This window comes from Larimichthys crocea, chromosome VIII (assembly GCF_000972845.2).
Source record: "Larimichthys crocea isolate SSNF chromosome VIII, L_crocea_2.0, whole genome shotgun sequence".
NCBI classification, from domain to species: Eukaryota; Metazoa; Chordata; class Actinopteri; family Sciaenidae; genus Larimichthys; species Larimichthys crocea.
In genome coordinates, this window is record NC_040018.1 from 16,785,021 (window position 1) to 16,806,301 (window position 21,281).

The following is a 21,281-nucleotide window of genomic DNA, read 5'->3' on the forward strand; positions in this document are numbered from 1 at the left end:
TAAACTCAGAGTTAGCTATTATAAGACAGTGTACTGTATTGCAAAAGGAATCCGCTTTTTCTTCTTAACAAGTGTACAATACATTAGAATGATAAAATACTATGTAAAATGCTATTCATATGTGACAGTGTTGATATATCGTTGTAAATGTACTCATTTTATGTACAACTCAAGTGTTATTGTATATCAACTCAGATTAATCACACGAGAATATGTATATCATCTCAATAATTTTATAGACCCATCTGTACACCTCATAATTATATCAAGGCACACTTGGCAAACCAGTTCCCTTATTGGTCGACCTGATTGGCTGAAAGGTTTGGGGGGGGATAAGTCTGCTCTGTCATGTGACCCAGTGAGTGCTGAAATGACATCCACTCAGTATGTCAAGCTGCCAGAGACTAATGGCCAGCAACGGTCAACACTTTCAAAAAGATTAAGAGTCGTTCCCAGAGGAGGTCTTTATGCATAGTGCTTTGGAAGATTTGTTCTTGTTTGGCCTCTGTATTTTAATAAATGTGTGTTTCTCTGCATATTTTAGTGATCTGGTGTGTCCTCCCTGCTCTCTAGTGGTAAGAAATCAATTATCACAAATAAGAAGTGTGCAGAGAGCTTGCTGAAAAACGGTCCTCATTCAAATGGCTTTTTTTTTTTTTACTTTTTCCCCAGGACTTGGGAAGGTTTAGGGTTGAGGATAGAACTGCAAGGAAACATGTGGATGTATGCTGGGAAGGGCAAAAAGATAGGGAAATATGAAAAGTAGACAGAGTAACAGATAAAAAAGTAAGAGATGTGCTGCATCTCTTCCATTATTCATGGAGACTGGCCAGCTGCCTGACACTGGAATGAGGGAGAGACAAGAGGTCAGAGTGGAGGAGGAGAGAGGGATGAACTGAAAGGAAAGGGAAGAAAGAAGAAGGAACAAATGAGAAGAGAATAGGGAGTTATAATAAGGAGAGGAGAGGAGGAAAATATGAGAGGAATCTGCAGAAGAGGAAAATAGTTGGCTCATGAATGAAGAACATGGGAAGAGAGTATGAAATGAAATGAACAGGAAGAGAGAAGTTAGACAAACCATGAGATAGTTTGAAAGTTAAAAAGGGGGATGCAAGCAAGTAAGTCCAAATGAGGTTGGACATTACAAACACCAGGTTGCAAAGAACAGAGATAAATAAGAAGGTAAGTGAAGCTAGAAGGAAGGGATGGAAGGAGGAGATGGGAGAACAGGAAAAAAAGAAGACATGAACATTTCACATAAAAAAGGAACTCATATGAGAAAAAAACAAAGAGTGACAGGAGAGGGAAGGTGATAAGAGAAATGGAGAGAAGTGGGTTGACACACCCTAGAGGAGGAGACAAAAGGAGAAGAGAGGACAAGTCACGAAACAGAGAGGAGAGAGGGACAAAGAAGCCAAGAGCTGGAGAAGTGTTTCAGTGCTTCCAGTAGAACAGAAACATTATTAGTCCACAATACCTTTTGAGTCATTCACGAACTTCACAGAGACACTGGTATTACTTTCTACTGTCCAGGCAGTGGTGCCTTAGCCCCTGCCCTCTCTATTGGCTGCTTGTTTTGTTGGCAATACATTATTTCTACTGCAGCACTTATTGAAAGTCCCTGTGGATGTGAGCATCTGCAAAATAACAAAAAGGCACTGTAAAAATAAATGATTGGATACAAATCAGAAAAGTTAGAAAGTACATTATCCATAACAGATAGCTGTTTATTCCAAGTGCTTGGTGCAAAACCCTGGTACACCGGTACTTTTAATCTCATAACACACCCACGCACTCACACAGAAAGACACGCACCGACACACAGACACACACACACACACACACACACACACACAAAGACAAGTGCAGAGCCAGTAAACATAATTTAAAATGTAAATGTAATAACAGGACAAGAGAGGTGTTTGAAAATAGAGAAAAGAAACTCAGAGAGGGCTGGTGGTTACAGAAAGAGGAGAGGAAAAGAGGAGGAGGAAAAGCGGATGAATTGGCTTAAAGGAAGGAGTGAAAGGAGACATAACAGACTGACATGAGGGGAGAGCAAATATGAGGAAAGAGATTAAGGTTAGAAAGAGGGTGGCAAAAAGTCTGGGTCTATTTCTTTGGCAGATGATGCTGAATTCTTCACAGAGGATGGACAAGGTTCAAGCACAGATGCTGCAGGCCTGTTGTGGTGCCCTTTAAATGGGCAGACAAGGCCAGCCATTCCCAAGTTTCATCAAGAGGGCCGGAGGCAATTGATCAAGGAATTACACGGCTAAATCTTTTCTGGGAAAGCCCAGCAAGGTCAGACTGCAAGAAAAAAATAAATCTGTCTGATTGTTAAACTTGCAATGCTGGCTCTTTCTTGGTCGTGAAAAAAAATATGATCATGTAATTTTAGCAGTGATTTGCTAATGTTGTATACGTGTGATTTAAAGTTTTGTAAAATGCCTGACTATATTCCCCAGAATTTCCTGTGAACGTTGTTTGAGTGAGGCGGTGAAGGGTGTGGCATGCCTTTGCTGGTGTTTGTATTTAACATGACAAGGACATCAGCAATGATGTTAGCTTGGCAGTTTTACTGTTTGCAGATGATGTCATTAGACCATCATCTCGGATTCCCCTGGTGAAGATTATTAAGTGATTTGCTTTGGATAAGTAACCAAAGCTTCATGAGTTTTACCCACGGATGCAATCCATAAGACTGACATTAAACAATATGTAGACAAAGAACGACATCATACCAACAGGTAAAATGGTCTCACTCCTGATGGGTGTAAGAATGAAGAAATTAACAGCAGAAACTTAATGTTGATTGAGAGAAGCCATTGAGGCATTTCTGGAAAATTGTAAGGATGCTTTGCCAGTCAAGTGAGAGGGGGTTCTGTGGGTGAGCCAGGGTAAGCTGGAGAAACTACATCTCCCACTGGGCCTTGACTGTGAATCTGGGGGTGGAAGGAGTTCAACAAAAGTGACATCTGGGTGGTGGTTCTTACTCTGTGGTACTGAATGAATAGATTTTCTGCTGGTTAAATGACTAGAAAATGACCTGGATAGAACTAGAACATGAATGGTTGAATGGAAATTACTTTTCTACTACTGTTTCTATCACTGCCAATAAAGTAATTAAAAATTAAACTGTGCATGTGTGTGTGTGTGAACAGCAATAATAATGCAGATAGAATGAAAGATGAAGTAATACAAAAGAACAAACATGAACTGCATTATTGTGGTGAAGTCCTTTAAACAGGACTATATGGCTATATAACAGCTCGGGGAGGCTTTAACAATCTCCTGTGTTGTTAGCTGTATTTGGTCATTTGGTCACAATAGTTATTATTATACAATACTTCCTGAGGGAGAAATGAGTGTACTAAATTTCATGGCAATACATAATAAACTGTCAAGACATTTAAGGAGGTGCTTTCCATGACAACTCTTGGTGGTACTATGTTCACATTAGGTTCGCCTATTTTTTTATTCTGGACCTTAAAGTTAGACTATCATCTAATATCATGCATGTATCATGTGTCGAACCACTAAATCAGGCCCATGGCTTATTGCAGGTGTCATGGATTAAGGAAGGAGAGCTGATTCGTGGGTAATGGTTTCATCACCATCACCATATTATATGTGGATCTGTTACTTAATTAAAGAAATAATTGGCAATTAGGACCTTTAATTTAGTTAGAAGTCTGGAAGAGATAGGATGGAAAGGGATCCATTTAACGTGAACATCCTAAGATCCCATCATCCTCTTTGAATCAGTATAAGAAACCACTGCTTATTAAAAATCCTTGACTATCATGGTGATGAAACACTATAGCAAAGTGTTCTGTTTTCAGCACTGGCAACTGGGTTAAATCAATGTGAATAATGTAGTGAGCAATAAGGAACAAAATATGATTAATCGCTGATGGTCGTGCTCCTTGAATATAATGCCCTTTAGCAGAGTAAGTATTCATTCAGTTGAAGAAGATGACAGTACTAACACTATTGGGCTTCACGTATTTCAGTTCTGTTTCATGCATTGATAGACAAAGATAAAGGAGGAGATGAGAACAGAAAAAAGGGAAGAGAAAAAGACAGAGGAAAGAGATGCAGCAAGTTGGAGTGCAGGGGAGAGAGAGAAAAGAGACAGAAAGGATACAGGTTAGGAAAGGAGAAGAGGAGTTTAGGAGCAGGGAAGACCTGCTGTATATTAATGAAACTGATAAATAGAGCTCATTTTAAGTAATCAGACAGAAAATCTTTTAACATTTGAAGATAACAGCTGCATCAATTTTCCAGATAACAGCCTATATTCCATGTAAAGCCTTTTTTCGTGGTAAGCTGTTTCTGTCTACATATTCAGGTAAAAATCCTAAAATCCATTTGAAAGTATCGTCAGATATTCTGTCTGTGCATTCAAATATATATTTCCGAATAGGCATTTGATGTATGTATATATATGTATATATATATATTATATATATTATATATATATATATATAATACAAGAAGCTGATTCACTGAAGTATGTTTTAAGTAAGCTGTGACATGAACTGTCCAGAATAATCAAAGTGTTAATACTGTTAGTGTGTTTTAACACTTCTCTCTTCAAACATATCAACCATTATAATACTACATTAATTTCAGCTTACAAACAAAGGGTACACTAAACATATATATATATATATATATATATATATATATATATATATATAATATATATATATAATATATATATATATATAATATATATATAATAGATAAGATATATATATATATACTGGAACAAACTAATAAAAATGTGGTGTCACATTATTAAGTATCATCACTGTCTGACCTCACTTACAGAATTTAGATTATCCAGGATACAATATTTCAAATTAGACTAAGGTTGTAAGAAATGTTATGGTAATTTAATGGTCCAAAAAAAGCACATTTACTTATAACTGTCTGCAGAAAAGTTTCCATCTCAAGACAGGGCTGATATAATTCTATTCTGACAAATCGTTCACTTTGTTGCATCAAATAAAATAAATAAAATAGCTCAGGCACAATAACTTATATATGTGTGTATGTGTGTGCGTGTGTGTGGAGGAGGTTATGTGTGTCTGTATGTAACAGCTAGTCAATCTGACATTCAACCTGCCAGTGAGCAGACAGGAACATGAAACAGGAAATTGCTTTTGGGACAGCCAATCAGAAAAAGCACTTGGTAAACAGGAAGAACCCGTCACAGTGGTCCTGTCAGGTGTCAGTCATTTCCACAATGACCTGCCCACATGGCTCAGTGAAAATGTCAATCATCTCTTAATCCCACCCCTAGAGACAAGGATTTAGGGTTGTATTAGACTGTGCATGACGGAAGCCCATTTAAGTTTATTTTTATATAATTATATTGTTTTAGGCTTGGTTCAGTGAGCTTTCATTAAATATACAAGGCGTCTGGGCGGCCCATGGAGGCTAAAGATGCAAACCATATAATTGCAGCATCTCCGGCTCAATTCCAACTTGGGACCTGTGTGTCCCCTCTTTGTTGTGCCTCTGTAACCGATACAACATACAATAATGGGAAAAACTAACAACAACAATTTATCACACATGACTAGGGTTGTTATTGTTTAATAGTGACTATTAAAGGAAGTTAAACTAGTTCATAAAGCTGGTATAACATAAAAAATACCAGTGATAAATAAGGTTATATTTTAGTTTGGAAAATGATTTTAATTTGAAGAAGCTCATATGATTTCATATTACTGCAGTGTCTCTACCAACCATTTCAGCTTGAACTTATATTTTAATGAGTTGCCTACACTAAACAAAGCACATATCTGTGATATAATTTAATATAAATAATAATTAATCACGTTTTCTTATTCTTATTCTTATTATGTATTTACTGTGAATAAATACATTTCCAACTCAGTGACGTGAACGCTTAGGAATGTTGCGATCAATCTTTTGAAATGGGAATGGTCACATCAAAAGGCTGTGTGTGTGTGTTTGTGCTCACACTTGAGTATGCGAACCTGTCAGAGCCTAGAGAAACGATCAACACAACACACACACAACACACAAACACACACACACACACACACACACACACACACACACACACAAATGGTATCATGAGAATGCCATGGTTAGTGCGTACCACTCTGCTGGTGACAAGACTAAACGTGCAATTATCCTCCATTCCTTTTGTTTCCATCTAGTGCTATCCTCTCTGCCTCTTTCACGCCACTTGTTTATCTGTCGACCTATCCATTTTATTTTTCTGCAGGTTGCCGAAATCATGAACCATTTTCCACACATGACAGAAAATGTCATCCATCATTTGAAGTCAGAAGAACGTGAAAAATGGGAGACAGTTTACATACGACATGTTGATCTATAAATGCGTTTGAAGGAATCGTATTTACCAGTTAGAAAAGATTAATAAAGATTAAGATTCCAAAATCGTATTGCTGCTGTTACACGACATTGCCTCATCACATTATCTCTCCAGATGCACACATATCTCACATATCTCATTTACTGAGAATTCCATGTCACCTTGAGCAGTTTTGCAGATCCTTTGGGACACCAAAGCAGACAGAGAGTGAAAGCATCTAATTTTTTAAACTTTACAGACATGTTGAAAATAATTCTCCATGCCGGATATCACTTTATGTGGCAGCAACTGCCATAGAGATTTATGAGTTGATTTGGTTGGTGTTTTCATGAACAACAACAAAAAAACAAAATCATTCCTTTTCTATAAAATGCTGATGTAAAACATGATATAACAAAGGCTGTGACTGAATGAGGAGGCCATTTATGCTCTTTTTCAGCCGCATCTGCTACACAAATATATAAAACACATGAAACTCCCGAGCCCTTCAAAAACATCACAGTCTACTACTGCCAGTTTCTGAGCAGACCTGGCTCACAGGAATCTGTGTTGTTATTACTGAGGAAGGCCAAACTACTCTTTAACTTCCCCCTCTCTAGATTTTCCTAATTGTAGCAGCTTGAGTGACAACCCTGCATGCTTAACCATTACGCTGCCTCCACCCCTGCAAAAACACATCTAAGCCTTCAATAGAGATGTGTGATATTCTGAACAAACCATCATGAATTCCAACAGCGTTCTAAATTTGAGTGCGTTCTGGTACAACATGCCAATTTTCAAACGGGACCAAAGAAAATGGGAGTGAAAACAACAATTTATCACCTTCCCTGTGGGATTTGAATAAATCAGGAAAATCAACAGGACTCCTGTGCAGCTAATCAATCAGACTTTGTATCTGTCCTCCCCAACAACATCATTAGTCCTCTTTTAATATTAAATGCCCCCCCTTGAAAGGATACAAGTTAGAGAAAATTGCAGTAAAAACAACAACAACTGTTCTCTTTAATGCGAACAAGCCAGCAAAACAATAAACCTCTAGGCTACTAATTCTTGCAAAGTAGTATTTTGTGTCCACACATAATTTATAGAACAAATTATGGTGTCCACTTTGTTTGTGTTGTCTACTCACCTCTCAAATGTCAGAGGTGATTATGTGTGTCTGCTTTCATTGCTGTCCCACTTCCGTGTGGTGTGTCACCCCTGCTTATTTTCATGAAGACTTGCATGATCCCCAACACATTTACTCAACACTGTGCTCTGTGTATGAAATGTATCTCACCATATGCTTGGTGCTTCTGTCCCGCTGATTTCCAGGAAATCATATTTGTCCTCTAATAAGAAGTCATTGAAGACGAGAGCTATTGTGTCCCCAGGTTCAGAGAGGATTGACCATGTACAATCCAGGTTGTTGTCATACTCTGCAGGGTATCCAGGGCTTGTTATTGAACCTGCAGTACCTCTCAATGTACCACCACATGCTCCTTCCGCTGGAGAGACACAGAGAGTGGAGAGTAAATGAGCAACCATTCAACATATGCACAAGTATTTTTCACAAATAGTTTTCTAGTTTTCTTTTGTTTTACCTATTTAATAGTTCTTAAGCTGTTAATTAATTAATTAATGTTATTAATTCTATTCTATTCTCATTATTCTGAAATTGTTTAATCCTGGTGTGTTATTATCTGCCTTTGTTGGCTTTGTAGGCAAATAGCAAAATCTCTCGTTTCTGTTCATTAACATACTGTATGTCTCAGATTCATTTAATGTTAGATAAATTAACATAACACACATGTTAATAAGAATAAAAATAATAATAATAACAATATTGTCCTTTTCAAATCCTTGCTACCATTACATTCTCATAAATACTTTATCCTTGAGCACCTCCTCAAAAACAAAGGAAAGAGCATCTTGAATAGATGCAAAGCTGAAAATCAAATCATATAACTGAATCCTCTAAAAACACTTTAAATGTAAAGTAACTTTTTTCAGAGATTTTATCACAAGATACTGAATCCCTGAGTTGAGCTTTTCAACCATCCCATCAAACCTGGAAAGATTTGTTCTTGTCTGTAAACTAATGAACCATTAGAACGGCTTTGCTTGAGGATTTTGGGCTCCATCTAATTCAGTAATCAATGCACCGGGGCTTCTCATCTTCCTCAGGCATGTGACCTCAAGTTAAGGTCCTTCAATTCTCATGACCCCAGTGTTTAGAGTGTTCATTTTCTAATGTTTTATTTTACTTTTACTGTTGGAGGCACCAGGCATTTCTAGAGAAAAAGAAAGAAAGATAGAAAATCACCTCTACAAAAAGGTGATGGGAAGTCCCACTGTGCTCCACTGCCAGGTGATACAATACACGTGAGGATACTGTGTCCTTCCAACACAAAACCTGACTCGCAGCTGTATCGGATCTTGTCCCCCATGTTGTACCGCGAGCCATGAATGACTCCATTTGGAATGAGGCCGGGGGTGCCACATGTATGGCTGGGCAGGACTGAAACAGAGAGAGAGAAAAAAACAGAGAACATTGTTTTTGATTATATCATATCTAGAATAAAAACATAACAATTTGATCACTATAAAAAAATAACACCCATCAGCAGTCAGGACGAACGTGCAAAAGCAAAGAAAGAAATCCAAATTTAGTTTTTCTTCATTCTTGAGCAGTTAATCATCTTGAGTCTCAACAAAAACTTCAACAATATCTCTTGAATGTTCTGATCCATTACATATGCAGCCGCATAAAATAGCCGGCTGGTCTATGACAGGTCTATGACAGGCCGTTGCTTATCTGATTGGAATGAATGGATATATCTGACTTGCAGCCGGCTGGCAGCCAGCTGGGGCTGGCAATTCTGAGTGACTGGGGCTATATGTAATGATTTACATAAGACGGTATGTCCAATGTACAGTATCTCATAGTATTAACACTCCAAGCGTTTCAATTTTACATTGACTACAGTGTAAATTAACCAAATACTGAACATCAGCATTAACAACACTAAATTCCAGAGATGTCCGTGCTTGCTTGGTTTGCTATAAACCTAAAAATATGCATGGTATTTAGATGTCTGACTAGTATTTTTCTTCCAATGTGCATCTGTTGTTGTCACTTCTTAGATGACACTGCTCTACAGAGGGAGCAACAACACGCAGGCTCATGGTATAACTAGGCCAAAATCGGTGTATGACTGTAGCCAACATGCCTTGGCTCAACATAAGGGGCATCAGCGCAGTGGCTGTAGTACAACCTGGACGAACGCCACGGTATCTGACCCTTGTGTACACCGTGTTTTGTGTGTGTTTGTATAACTGGAGCATGTTAATTTGCCGTGTATGTAATGTGTCTCCAAGTGGCTAGTTATGTGTGCGTATGTGCATGCACAACGCAGCATGTCCACATATAAGGGGTATTCAGTCAAGTCAATCCGTGTGTTTGTGTACGCTGTTCCAATTAAACGCTAGCATGGTAATTAGACAAAGCTTCACCAAGAGACCCTGAGAACTAGGACACAGAGAAATAGGGAGGGTTGGGGAGAAGACAAAGAGAAAGGAAGATGAAGAGACAGACAGGAGAGAAGAGGAAGAAGAGAGGGGGGAAACTAGAGACAAATTGAAGAAGGAAAGGAGAACGGGAGAGGAGGACACAGGAAAGGGGAGAGACAGAGACTCCAGTCAGACAGGAAAAGAGCGAGGTGAACTAATTGCAGTGTGCCCTAAACATGTATAATTTACTCCAATTGACTCATTATTTGGATTGTATGAAGTCATGCGTCAGAGGCAAGTTACTCACACTCAGCTGCCCACTACCATCCTCTATACAAACATGCTGCCTGCTTTGTTTTAGCAAGGTGAGACACACGCAGATTCCTAAACCCAAACTGATGGATGAGCACGAGGAGGGAAAAAAAGCAATGGAGAGAAGCAAGAATGAAAGGAATCATGTGCTCTTAGTCACACTTCTATGACCGTGCAGTCCTGTATCTGCCAGGCTGGCATGTTTTAGTGGGTCAGCTTGGTGCACAAAGGTATTTCCTCATTTGTCTGAAAGAATCAGGAGGCATTTTGGAAGGATAAGGTGTTCACAAGTGTTACCACCTAATCTCATACTTAACAAGAGCTGCATTTTTGAGAAACAATTTCAAATTTGGCAACAAACTTTTGTTTTTTCTCAGTCATATAATATCAAACGCTCGCAGTCTGGTTTGCTGAGATTAGACTTTTGAAACATACTCTTTTGGTTCCGTATGCAAACCAGTGGACTGCTCGAGTGCTAATATACAATGTGAGATACAGTCTGCATGAAATGAAGACCATTGAAGCTTCACTTCTGATCTGAGAGTTGACATTTTCCACTTTTGTTCTGATATGCTGGTACATGTATACTTTAGGTGATGGCTTTATAACTGTATTTAAAGGAATAAGGCAAGGCGAGGAAATGTGCTGTTGCTATAACAGGTCAATTCTACTGAGAATTTAGCTTTTAAAATCATTATAGCATGTGGGAAGCAGAAGCAGTGCCTTGTTCTGCACCATGCACGGAGCTGTTCAACAGGTCATAATATGTAGAGCTCCTGTTACTGAAATCATGTCTATTGAAGTTAAAAATGAATAACAACAACAACAACGAATGAAAAACAGATGGAAATAGAAATGCTTCATTTTAATCTCACAATACTGTATCTTTCCAATTTACATGTAAATGTTAACTAGAAACATATTTGTATCTTACAAAAAACAGATATGATAACAACACACAGAAACAAATTTAATGCTGAATGGCACTGTCCATTCTGTAGCTTATCATAATGACAGATCCAGGTATTATCGTCGATTTGACGGATAATGTCAGACTACTTTAGGTACATTGCAGGGACCATCTGGCTGTCTAAGAAGGGGTTAACACGCAAACCAGGACTTACTGTTATGCTACGAGAAGACGATTTCAAACATCTGTCTAAATAAATATAGCTTTCACTGTATTTCCAAACATTTTAATAATATATTTGAGGCTAAATGAATTCAAAACAAACAGGTCTTTGTCTGTTCTTGCTTTCAGCGAGTAGTGCCGGAAAAACTGTCTCTTGGCTGAACCTTATTGTTGACCCCTTGGCTACAATGTTCAGATTAATATTCCTAAAACAGAAAGTAAGTTATTGTTTACTGCAAATTGAGATTACGAATGATAAGTATCTTGTTTTAAGTTGGCATCAATAATCATGGGCTGTATGTACAGTGCTTTATGTGCTTTGTTTTTCAGGAGTACTACACAACTTTGCCTAGCTGTAACAAATTCATTCAGTAGCATGATTTTGATAACTTAATACCGAATGACTCCTATGTTTTTTTTTTACTTTTATTTACTCTAACCACTTGAAATGTGAAGTGTTTTGGTATTTATTTTACCAAAAAGTGTGCATTATAATTATGTACCCGTCAGAATACAGTTGTGTTGTGAACTGCTAATGTTCTTAATGAGCATAAAGCTCACAACAAGGACAATACAGGCGTCCCATTATCACATTAACGCTGATTTTGTGGAAATAAAATGGTTTGGATGAAAAAGTACAACATGAAATGCTCATATTACTGAAAATGGGTACACTCTTAGAAACAAAAATACAAAACTGTGTGTGTGTGTGTGTGTGTGTGCGTGTGTGTGTGTGCGTGTGCGTGTATGTTGTGTGCGTGTGTAGGTGCGCAAGAGTGTGCGTCTGCTGTGAGTGACTGATGATGCTCCTTTGTTGTGACTGTCCCTTCTAGCCCTTCCCAGCCTTAGGGCAGGTCAGTGTGTTGCTAAGGCAACTCTAGGCCAGGGCAACATTTTAATAGTGACACAGGAGTGAGTAATGGCAGAAAGGTGAGGAGAGTCAGGCTAAGGGCTGAAAATAAAATGTGATAAAACAAGAGAAGAATAGGAAATAGAAAGACGGAATAAAAGTTAAGAGGGAAAGGACAGGTTGTGTTAAAGGGGACAGAACAAATAAAGAAGACAGAAGTAAAAGATGAGAGCTGGGATGGCAGAGTGATTTGAGAGTGTTAATTGTTAAATTAACAATAAATTATTAAGACTTTTTGTACTAAGACAATTTTATCTCATATTCTATTTGATCTTTTCTAATTTCTTCTTTCCCTCCTCTAAGTAAATGATACCTTTTCATTAGTTTATGCCTTTCTGTTATTGTCAAACAACCACAACAAGAAATCAAAATAGTCTATTCATGTCCATTTACTATATGAAAGGTAACAGAAAGATTTACCCAGAATGTTTTTGGCAGTGCACTAGTTGTTGTGCATCAGCTGGAGCATGCTAGTTGGCTTACCATGTTTATGTCTATGTGTATGTTTATGTTATCACTGATTCACTGTATGAGAGCATTCCGGTTTCCTGGTTAGTTACAGCAAAATCAGATACTGATTAGAGTGCCAGTATTGTCCAAATGAAGTCAGGTATGTCTGTGGAAACCCTTCAAATACGTTGTTTACAGCATCACCCAAATGTGTCGATTAGTGGAACAAGACAAAAAAAAAAAGAGTGTTCAGGCAGCCTCTCACTGCAGAAGTAATAACTAAAGCTATAGGAGTGTTTATCTCTGTGGACATGTGGCCATACTCAGTCTGGAGAATATACATATGGTGAGCTCTTACCTACACGATGCAGTCAGTCCACAAAACATCATGTCCAGGAATGATTAACAGTCTTATACTGACATTTGTGTGATTTACTTTTTTTTACTGACAATATAACGAATATGTGAGCGCCTTAACAGTTATAGTAAGTACTGTATTATGGACACTGTTGAATGTTTACTGTTCTTGTTCAGTAAGGGCTGCGTGTCCATTGATTTTCATGTCTCCATCTTTTAGAGGTCTCTTTCTGCTGTTGAAAGTAAGTTAAACATCCAATGCAAGGTCCTCTGCATTAACTCTATGAGGCTCTCTCCCACAGTGACGCATAGCTAGCTATTCACTAAAAATAGCAAAGCAAACAACTCCTTGAATGTGTTGTTACGGATGCACTAAAGCAGTTGCTACTGCATAAAAGCCAACCATCATAACTTTCAGCTTTCTCTCTATAGTATAAATGCAGTGCACTTGGGAAGGAGACACCATGATTCAATTCAACACAGAAACACTGACTTAATCAACTGACATTAAATCAAAAATCATAATTACCGAATGCACAGGAATGATTACGAAGACGGTTCCTTACACTAACATTAACAGTTACTGCTGGATATCAACAGCAGTTGGAGTACAGTACAGACTTAACAATCCATAAGCTTTGTAGCTAAATAAATTAAGAATTTAAATGTAGGAGATAATTGTACATCATGCATATATTCCGACTGATCAAAATTTCATGTGGGTGGTGCTGTGTGTGAGCCGTCACTCCTTGAAAATGTGGAATAAGAGTTAAAATGACCGCTATTTACCTGACAGTAACAAAACTACTGGAGTGAACTATATCTGTATCCACAGCATGCAACTTGCCACAAGCCAAATTTGGAACAGATGTTTTGTTAAATCTAGCTTCTCATACCTGGCAAAAATGACTAATTTCTTGTTTGGTTTCCAGGGGGCTGTAAAGTTAAAACCAAGCGGAACCAGAACAAATGTCAAACCGTGTGCACATATTGCCAAACAGGGATTTGGACAGATGTTAACATTTGAAATTTGTCTGGGAAAACTCATCTTTCAGAGTGATTAAAACTTTGGCAGTGGAGTTAACTTTTTTTAAAATGAAAATATTTTGGTTTAACTCAAAACTCAAGTCGGTAAAATCGAGTCATGAATACATTTTACAATTCTGGTTACAAAACACGTGCCTGTAAAAAAAAAAAGAAATCCTTGGTCAGGAAACTTTAGTTTGAGTTTCGAAAACATCTTCAGACCAGCAAGTGAATTTCTGCTATAGTTGACAAGGAGTCAAACAAAGGTGCACCATTTTTAGTCTGAACAAATCACTCCTCATCCACACATCTGCTGGGACACTGAATTCACACTGAACAACACCTAACACCTCTACTCAGGTCCCATGGTGTACATGCATTAACAAATAGCAATCGCCATACTCCTTTAATCTGTGATTCTTGATGTAGATTTGCTGCTGTTGGAAAAATGCCAAAGCCCCTGAGTTAAATGGACTCCCCAGCACTGCTAGTGCTCCCATGGTGTTAATGTATTAACAGCTTCACTGACACATAGTACATAATAACTCTAACCAACCAAACACTAATGGAGCTAGTGGCCAAATGTGGCCAGGGGCCAAAGCTGAACTCCCCCCCCACCACCACCACCACCACCACCTGCTGTGTGCCCTTTGTTTTAATGTATCAACAACCAATGACTAATTGATCAAATACATGAAAGGGATATTTCACCTTCTGAGCACACCTTTGTTCACCTTTGCTTAAGTGAGCCCTCTAAAACAGATTTTCAGTTTATTTTGGGATATGCATAAGAGAAGCATTGTTTTTCAGGGCAATGTCCCTTTAAGAAGAGTTACCAACAGGATTGGCTGCCAGCTGAAGTAGTTAGCTTTTTATAGAAATGACCCAAGATTAGATTTTTTCAGTGGGGATTTGGAGGTTCGACTTGTTGTGACATTCATGACACATGCTGAAATTAACATCATTTTAAGATTTTAAGAAGAGTATTTGTAATGTTCCTATATTCTATTGGATCATTGCCCCCCTGATACTAACCAGATTTCAATTTGTAAATCACCCCATCAACCAACATCATAAAGCAACTAAAGCCCAACCCACACTACACAGCCAAGCCACATCCGGCCGTCCAATCCCAGTTTAGCTTCGGTAGTTGTTGGCTTAATTTATTGTTTTCTTAATACATAGGTTAGGATGATGTTAGCAGAAGTAATTTAGCAAGTTATAATGTTTTGCTAGCAATAACATTAGAGAACAAACTACAGATAACCAGCCAGCTAAAACACAGCAACGCAAATATATCCAGCATCTCAAATGCCAGCAACCCGCAAACAGCAACCTTGTTAGTTTACATACTACCAACAGTACTTTTATGAACATTAGTTGGTATACCAGTAATATATCAGTGAAAATTCAGTCAGGAGGACTATGTTCATGCATCATTCATTTGGTCAGCAAAAGCAGTACTACTTTGGTTCAAGAGATAATCAAGCTGTACTTAAAACCAAGAGATGCCTACTATGATGAAGCCGAAACAAACATGGTGTGGGTACAGTTCATTCGGTTCATACTCAAAGCAGCATGCTGCAGTGTACATCCCAATAACACTGTATTACAGATCTGAGCTTTCATTCCTACATTTATTGCTTTGGGACAGAGAGCTGTTTATAATCTCAAATAGCGACTGCACTGTCTAAGATAATGAGAACAACATATCTGAATTCTGCTTGACAATTCTGGATGTTGGATTTCCCTTTTAAGTGTGCCAGCCAGTGATGTTTCCATTAATTCCCAACGATCACCAGTGAAGGAGGGCAATCAGAGTACACACTTCACTTTGTTCTACAACACAGAGAATACCATAGAATAAACCACAGCCTAATGAACCAGGCCTTGTAGAATCACAAGTTACATAGTGAACAACACCAATGGATTAGTCCTTGGGTGTGTATGGATAATACCAAACACTGCAACAGCAGACGTGTTCTATATGTATAAGGCTCTGAAGTCTGCAGTCGTAAGCTGAGACCTTAACAGCATTTAGTTAGAAAAAACCTTAAGCCCTCAAAAGTTACATTCTGGTTCTGCTTCCTCGGAGTAAACTAATTAAAATGTATTATTGTATAACATAGCCTGTCATATGTTCCCTTGGTGAAAATATATTAGCAGGGCAAATGACATTCCCAGCACTGCTTCTAATCAATCACCTGCAAAACAGAGCAATCACTGTAACAGCTACACTCTGTTAAACACCAGCTCTCTTCTGCCTTTCCAGCTTGACTATGGAAGCAAGAAATATTGGTTGCTAATATACAACATCCCCATGCTGTGATGGCTACTATAAAGACCAGCAGCCATAGAATCACCAGTTATGCACCAAAAGTTGTGGAGTCGAAATGTAGGTATTTGGTAACATTTAACCTAAAGACTTCAAGTCGAATATTCACTCTGCTTTTAGCTGTAAACCCTTCTACATTACATATAGTTGTTTGACTGATTAATAGATAAAAAAAATTGAATTATGTAGCTCTAAGGATGTCAAACTATTATTGTCATAGGGATTTCTCAAGTTTTGACAAAGTTAATGTGGTGAAAAGACCTGTAAGTTTTTATTGATTAAAACAATTCATTCCTTCATGTCAAGGTATGTCATTACTTTTTTTTGCTCCCCTGAGCTTTAGTGTCTGTGTGTCCTTCATCTAAGCCACTGAGAACAGTTGGTTATCAAATAATGATTTTCAGCATTTTCACACCAAAAGAATAGAGGTTTGTAGTAAAGAGATCATTACTTAAAGACAGATCCTGTTAAATTGAAGCTTGAGGGATTTGTGCTTAAACTTGCTCTTGCACTTCAGTCCTCCTCCCATCTCTCGAAAAGGGCACTGCCACCTCAATCCCGTCCCCCCTTGCTTTATCTCCAGTTAAGACCTGTGGTGCTTTTGCCCTATTCAGGAACATTAGGACTTTTAACCTTTTCAATCTACGGGCTGGCACAGCTTTGAATGATCCACTTCAAACATTGTAGCCCCTGATCAACACAACAACACAAACCCACAGAATGGCATGGTGGATATATTTTCACCTTTGGAGATGCTGTGTCAATAACTGCTATTTTATTTAGCGGTTTATCTGGTTTGTGATATCCACAATAAAATGTCTGTTTTTCTTTTGAATTTACAACAGTCTTTACAGGGTGTTTTGACACAGTAAAATCGATGACTGTCAACGATTAGAGTCATTGTTAGTCCACAATTTTCATTCTCAGATGAGGTTAGTATCAAGACTAAATGCAAACTAAGTCAAACTCTTAAAAATCTGTTGACTTGTACAAATTTTAAAATCTATTATGACTCAGATGAATTAAGGTGAATATAAATATAATCATGTCTCCAGTTTTTAAAAATTTAATCTAGCAGTTGCATTTGGGACATGAGAGCTGTGCTGTGCTAAGCATTTTCTGGTTCAGAATGAGATAGGAATGAGTACCACAACACATGAAATACTCTTATTCTAGAGATATTCTTTGGGAGAAAAAAAAAAAAAATAGAACAAGCCTTTTAATATGAGGCTCAGAATAAATATTCAGATTAATAATAGTTCTCAGCTGCATGTTTTGTTCCAAGAGCTAGCAGAAGTTAGCCATGCTCAGGGCCTATAATCTCTTTAGAGTTGTTACAATTAGAATATAAAAACTGATTTATATTCAGTTATTAATAGCTGTAATACAACTGCAGAGACAGAACATTTTTGTTCAAGTTGCAGTATGCAAAACCTGTGCAAAAACCTTGTGCCTCTCCTCTCTGCTGCCCTGTATCACTTCTATAAGCCCAAATAAACCATTTAACTGGCAGCAGTGGGAGCTGGTTTCGCCACAAAACTTAGGGCACACTTTCCACAGCAAAAGCCTTACCATGACTCACCTTCTCAAAGACTAATCTTCCTAAAAGGTATGGAAATTTCTCAATTCTAAGATGCATCATGATGTGGACCTGGAAGATTCTGCATCGATGCAGTGCGAAGAAGCAGTTTGCAGCCTACACGCAGTAATAGCATACTATCATCTTTATTGTTGATTTTCAAGCTTCAGCTTGACAATGTAGTTGTAAATTTGAGTTTTTACACTACAATATCACTGTCTTCCATTGAATTGTAGGCAAACGTTAGGCTAACAGAGCATCATATATTCAAAATGGATATCTACAGGGCGGTCGGTGGCGTAGTGGGCTAAGCGGCCGCCCCGTGTGTGGAGGCTATAGTCCTCGCTGCAGTTGGCCCCGGTTCGAATCCCACATCGGACGGCCATTTACTGCGTGTCACTCTCCCCCTCTCTCTGCTCCCTGCTTCCTGTCTATCTTCAGCTGTCCTATCATAAAAGGCTAAAAAAAATATCTTAAAAAAAAAAAAAGGATATCTACAACAATATTTTCACACTTACTGAATAAAGAGTTCAGATTTATCTGACCGATTGTAATAATTGATTAAAAAGTCATATGCAGTGATATAGAAAATGAAGATACACTGAGATGTAGTGAGAATAATTATACATTTGACTAATTCACGGGTGAATCATAATCGAATCGAATAGTAAGGCCAGTGAAGATTCACACCTCTATCACCCTTCCAATGCATTGTGGCCTCAGGACAGAGTGCCTCAGGCATTAGACGCAGCTGCAGCTGTCTAACCATGAGATGAGACACTAGAACAACACACACACTAGGGCTGGGCGATAAATCGATTTTATCAGTTAATTCGAATTCATGATTTAGGACAATGTTCAAAAATGAAAATCAATCAACTAGAGTAATTACGGTACGGCTCCCTCCAGTAATGCCCAGCCCCTCCCCTGCGCGAGACGACCTCTTCTCCTCAGAGACTGGCAAAACGTCAACATGACAGCACGTGCTTAAAAAGAGTGACGAAAACTTCGTTCCTGCCCTGTCTATACAACAGTACACGTGAAAAAACACAATGAAATACATTACAGGAGCACCTCATGTATGCTTTTGTTATTTAGCATGCAAGAAAGCGGTTCTTCACGGATACATTTTTTCAAGAGTCACCTTTTATTTTACAAAAAGTGATGTTTGGTGAAAGTTTTATTTGCACTTTATTAATCCCAATTGGGAAAGTTTTGTTTAATCAAAAGGGACCTTTTATCTTTTATTTTTTAAAGTAAAGATTGGTAAAAAAAAAAAAAAAAAAAAGGTTTGCACTTCAAGCCCAATAGGGAAATTCATAATTTCATAAAATTCATGATTTTTTGTTTCAAATAAAAACAAAGCTTATTTGAATGATTTCCTTGTCATTTCTAGTTTTTAAGGAAAATCCTTAACAATCCTAAAAATCATAAGGTTTTATTTGTATATGAGTATGTCAGAAAATATGATACGGTATGTAGGGTGAAAATAACACCATTATTAAATATAATAACACAATAGAAAATCTTATCTGACCATTTTAAGCATATCCCCTACAAAGGGTAAAGGGTCAAAGGGTAAAGGCAAGATGCAATGCCAGTATCTACTGTATCAGACAGTGATGGTGAAGAGAGAGCTATGTTCTTGGCTGTGGGAAGTGAGGGGAAAGAATGAACCTGCAGATATAAGGAGCTGAGGATGCATGAACTAAGAAGTGACGGCACTGCCTCCTTGAGGGGTTCTGGGCAAGACTGACTTGGAGGAGACCTCAGGGCATTCCCGTTTCATAGTGGAACTGGGACTACAGCTATTTTTTATTAATGCTTTTATGCCTTTATCATAAAGACATCATAACATTTCTTAGGCTGTACCTTATAACCCCACCACCATCACCATTTTTTTTGTTTTTACACACACACACACACACACACACACACACACACACACATATATATATATAAAAAACACAGGCCTTTCTCATGATGGCTGTACTCAAGTGTCCCAGTAAAATATGACAAACTGCATAGGAACCTGAAACTGAAGCCGATTTTATTTTTTACAACCGTGCCACCACACCGACTAACATCCATAGAGATATTGACTGTGGTTAGGTAGAAAAGACTTTTCAGGGGCACTGAAATGCTGCTTTCCATCCTAATATTAAGTAATTCTTTGAGGAGGTTCACTAGCATCTTCAACATAAGATTAGCTAAAATCTCATCATTTGCCTTCACACTTTCAAAAACCTTTCGGTTGTACTAGTCATGAGTGCTACAATCGACTGGAAGGATTGGCTAAGCAGGAAGTACAACATGTTTCTTACTAACACTTACTCTCCGAACATGATGACATCGGTTGAATACGTATTTCTAAAAAGTTTTTTGGAAACTGCTACACTGAGAGTTCTTTTAATGGCATGTGCAACAATAATAACACAATAGTACTTTTGAGAAATGTGCTCCTAGACAGTGGTTGCTATGGTAACAGTGACCTAGCCAGAGGCTACACAGTGCTGCAGGGGACAAACATCAGTCAACCTCTGTGTAACACAACAGACCACATCTAGTTATTTGCTCTACAAAGGGACATGTGACTAAAGAAGTATTCATAGATATGTATTTTTGACCTGGGACAGACAACAAAGGCTGTCTGTATTCTGGAGATGTGAAAAACATAATTTTAATATAGAACTCTATTTTTAAAGCACTGTACTGTACAACATCAGTACTGGCCAATGGCTTTACTTTTAGTTAGTTTACTAATGGGTTTACAACATGTTTTCATTTTCAAACTAAATGACTACATTAAAAGGCTCATGTGCGTGACGCTGCACAGGGTCATTGTAAAGTTGTAAAAACGTTTGCATGCAGTAAAGTAAAATAACATTCATTCATAAATGTAAAATGTTCCCTTGCTGTGTAAAGTTTTGAATTCCATTATTAGAAATACTGTTAATATCGCTAAAAAAATTGCTACATGCTCGAACGCCTGGCTAATTCATATTGCACTTGAGGCCTGAACTATCTAGTTAATATGAAAGCAACCAGTGAAGCAGCAGTTTAATTGTGCTACTCTCTGAGAAATGCATTACTGAAATGAAATAGTATTAAGTGCATCACAGGATTGACTTGAAGAAAAAGAAAACACAAACTCAGCAAAATGTCAGTCCATCCGTCTGTCTGTCTTTTTGCCCACTTGTCTATTTTTTCTATGCAATAAACTTTGCTCAGGGCACCACGAGCCCTCCACAATAACCCCTGAAGGTCCCCACACCTCACAACGTTAGACAGTCCAGATGAAGAGGG

At 38.0% G+C, this 21,281-nt stretch overlaps 1 protein-coding gene across 1 annotated transcript in view; it reads right to left on the reverse strand.

Moving 5' to 3' along the window:
• The window catches only part of LOC104927904 (CUB and sushi domain-containing protein 1), a 294,884-nt gene that overhangs the window by 186,290 nt on the left and 87,313 nt on the right, over positions 1–21,281 (reverse strand). The window contains exons 4-5 of the mRNA XM_027281351.1: positions 8,688–8,882; positions 7,662–7,869 (exon numbers count right to left, since the gene is read on the reverse strand). Coding sequence (XP_027137152.1) covers positions 7,662–7,869; positions 8,688–8,882 — 403 coding nt within the window. The remainder of the gene's footprint in view (positions 1–7,661; positions 7,870–8,687; positions 8,883–21,281) is intronic.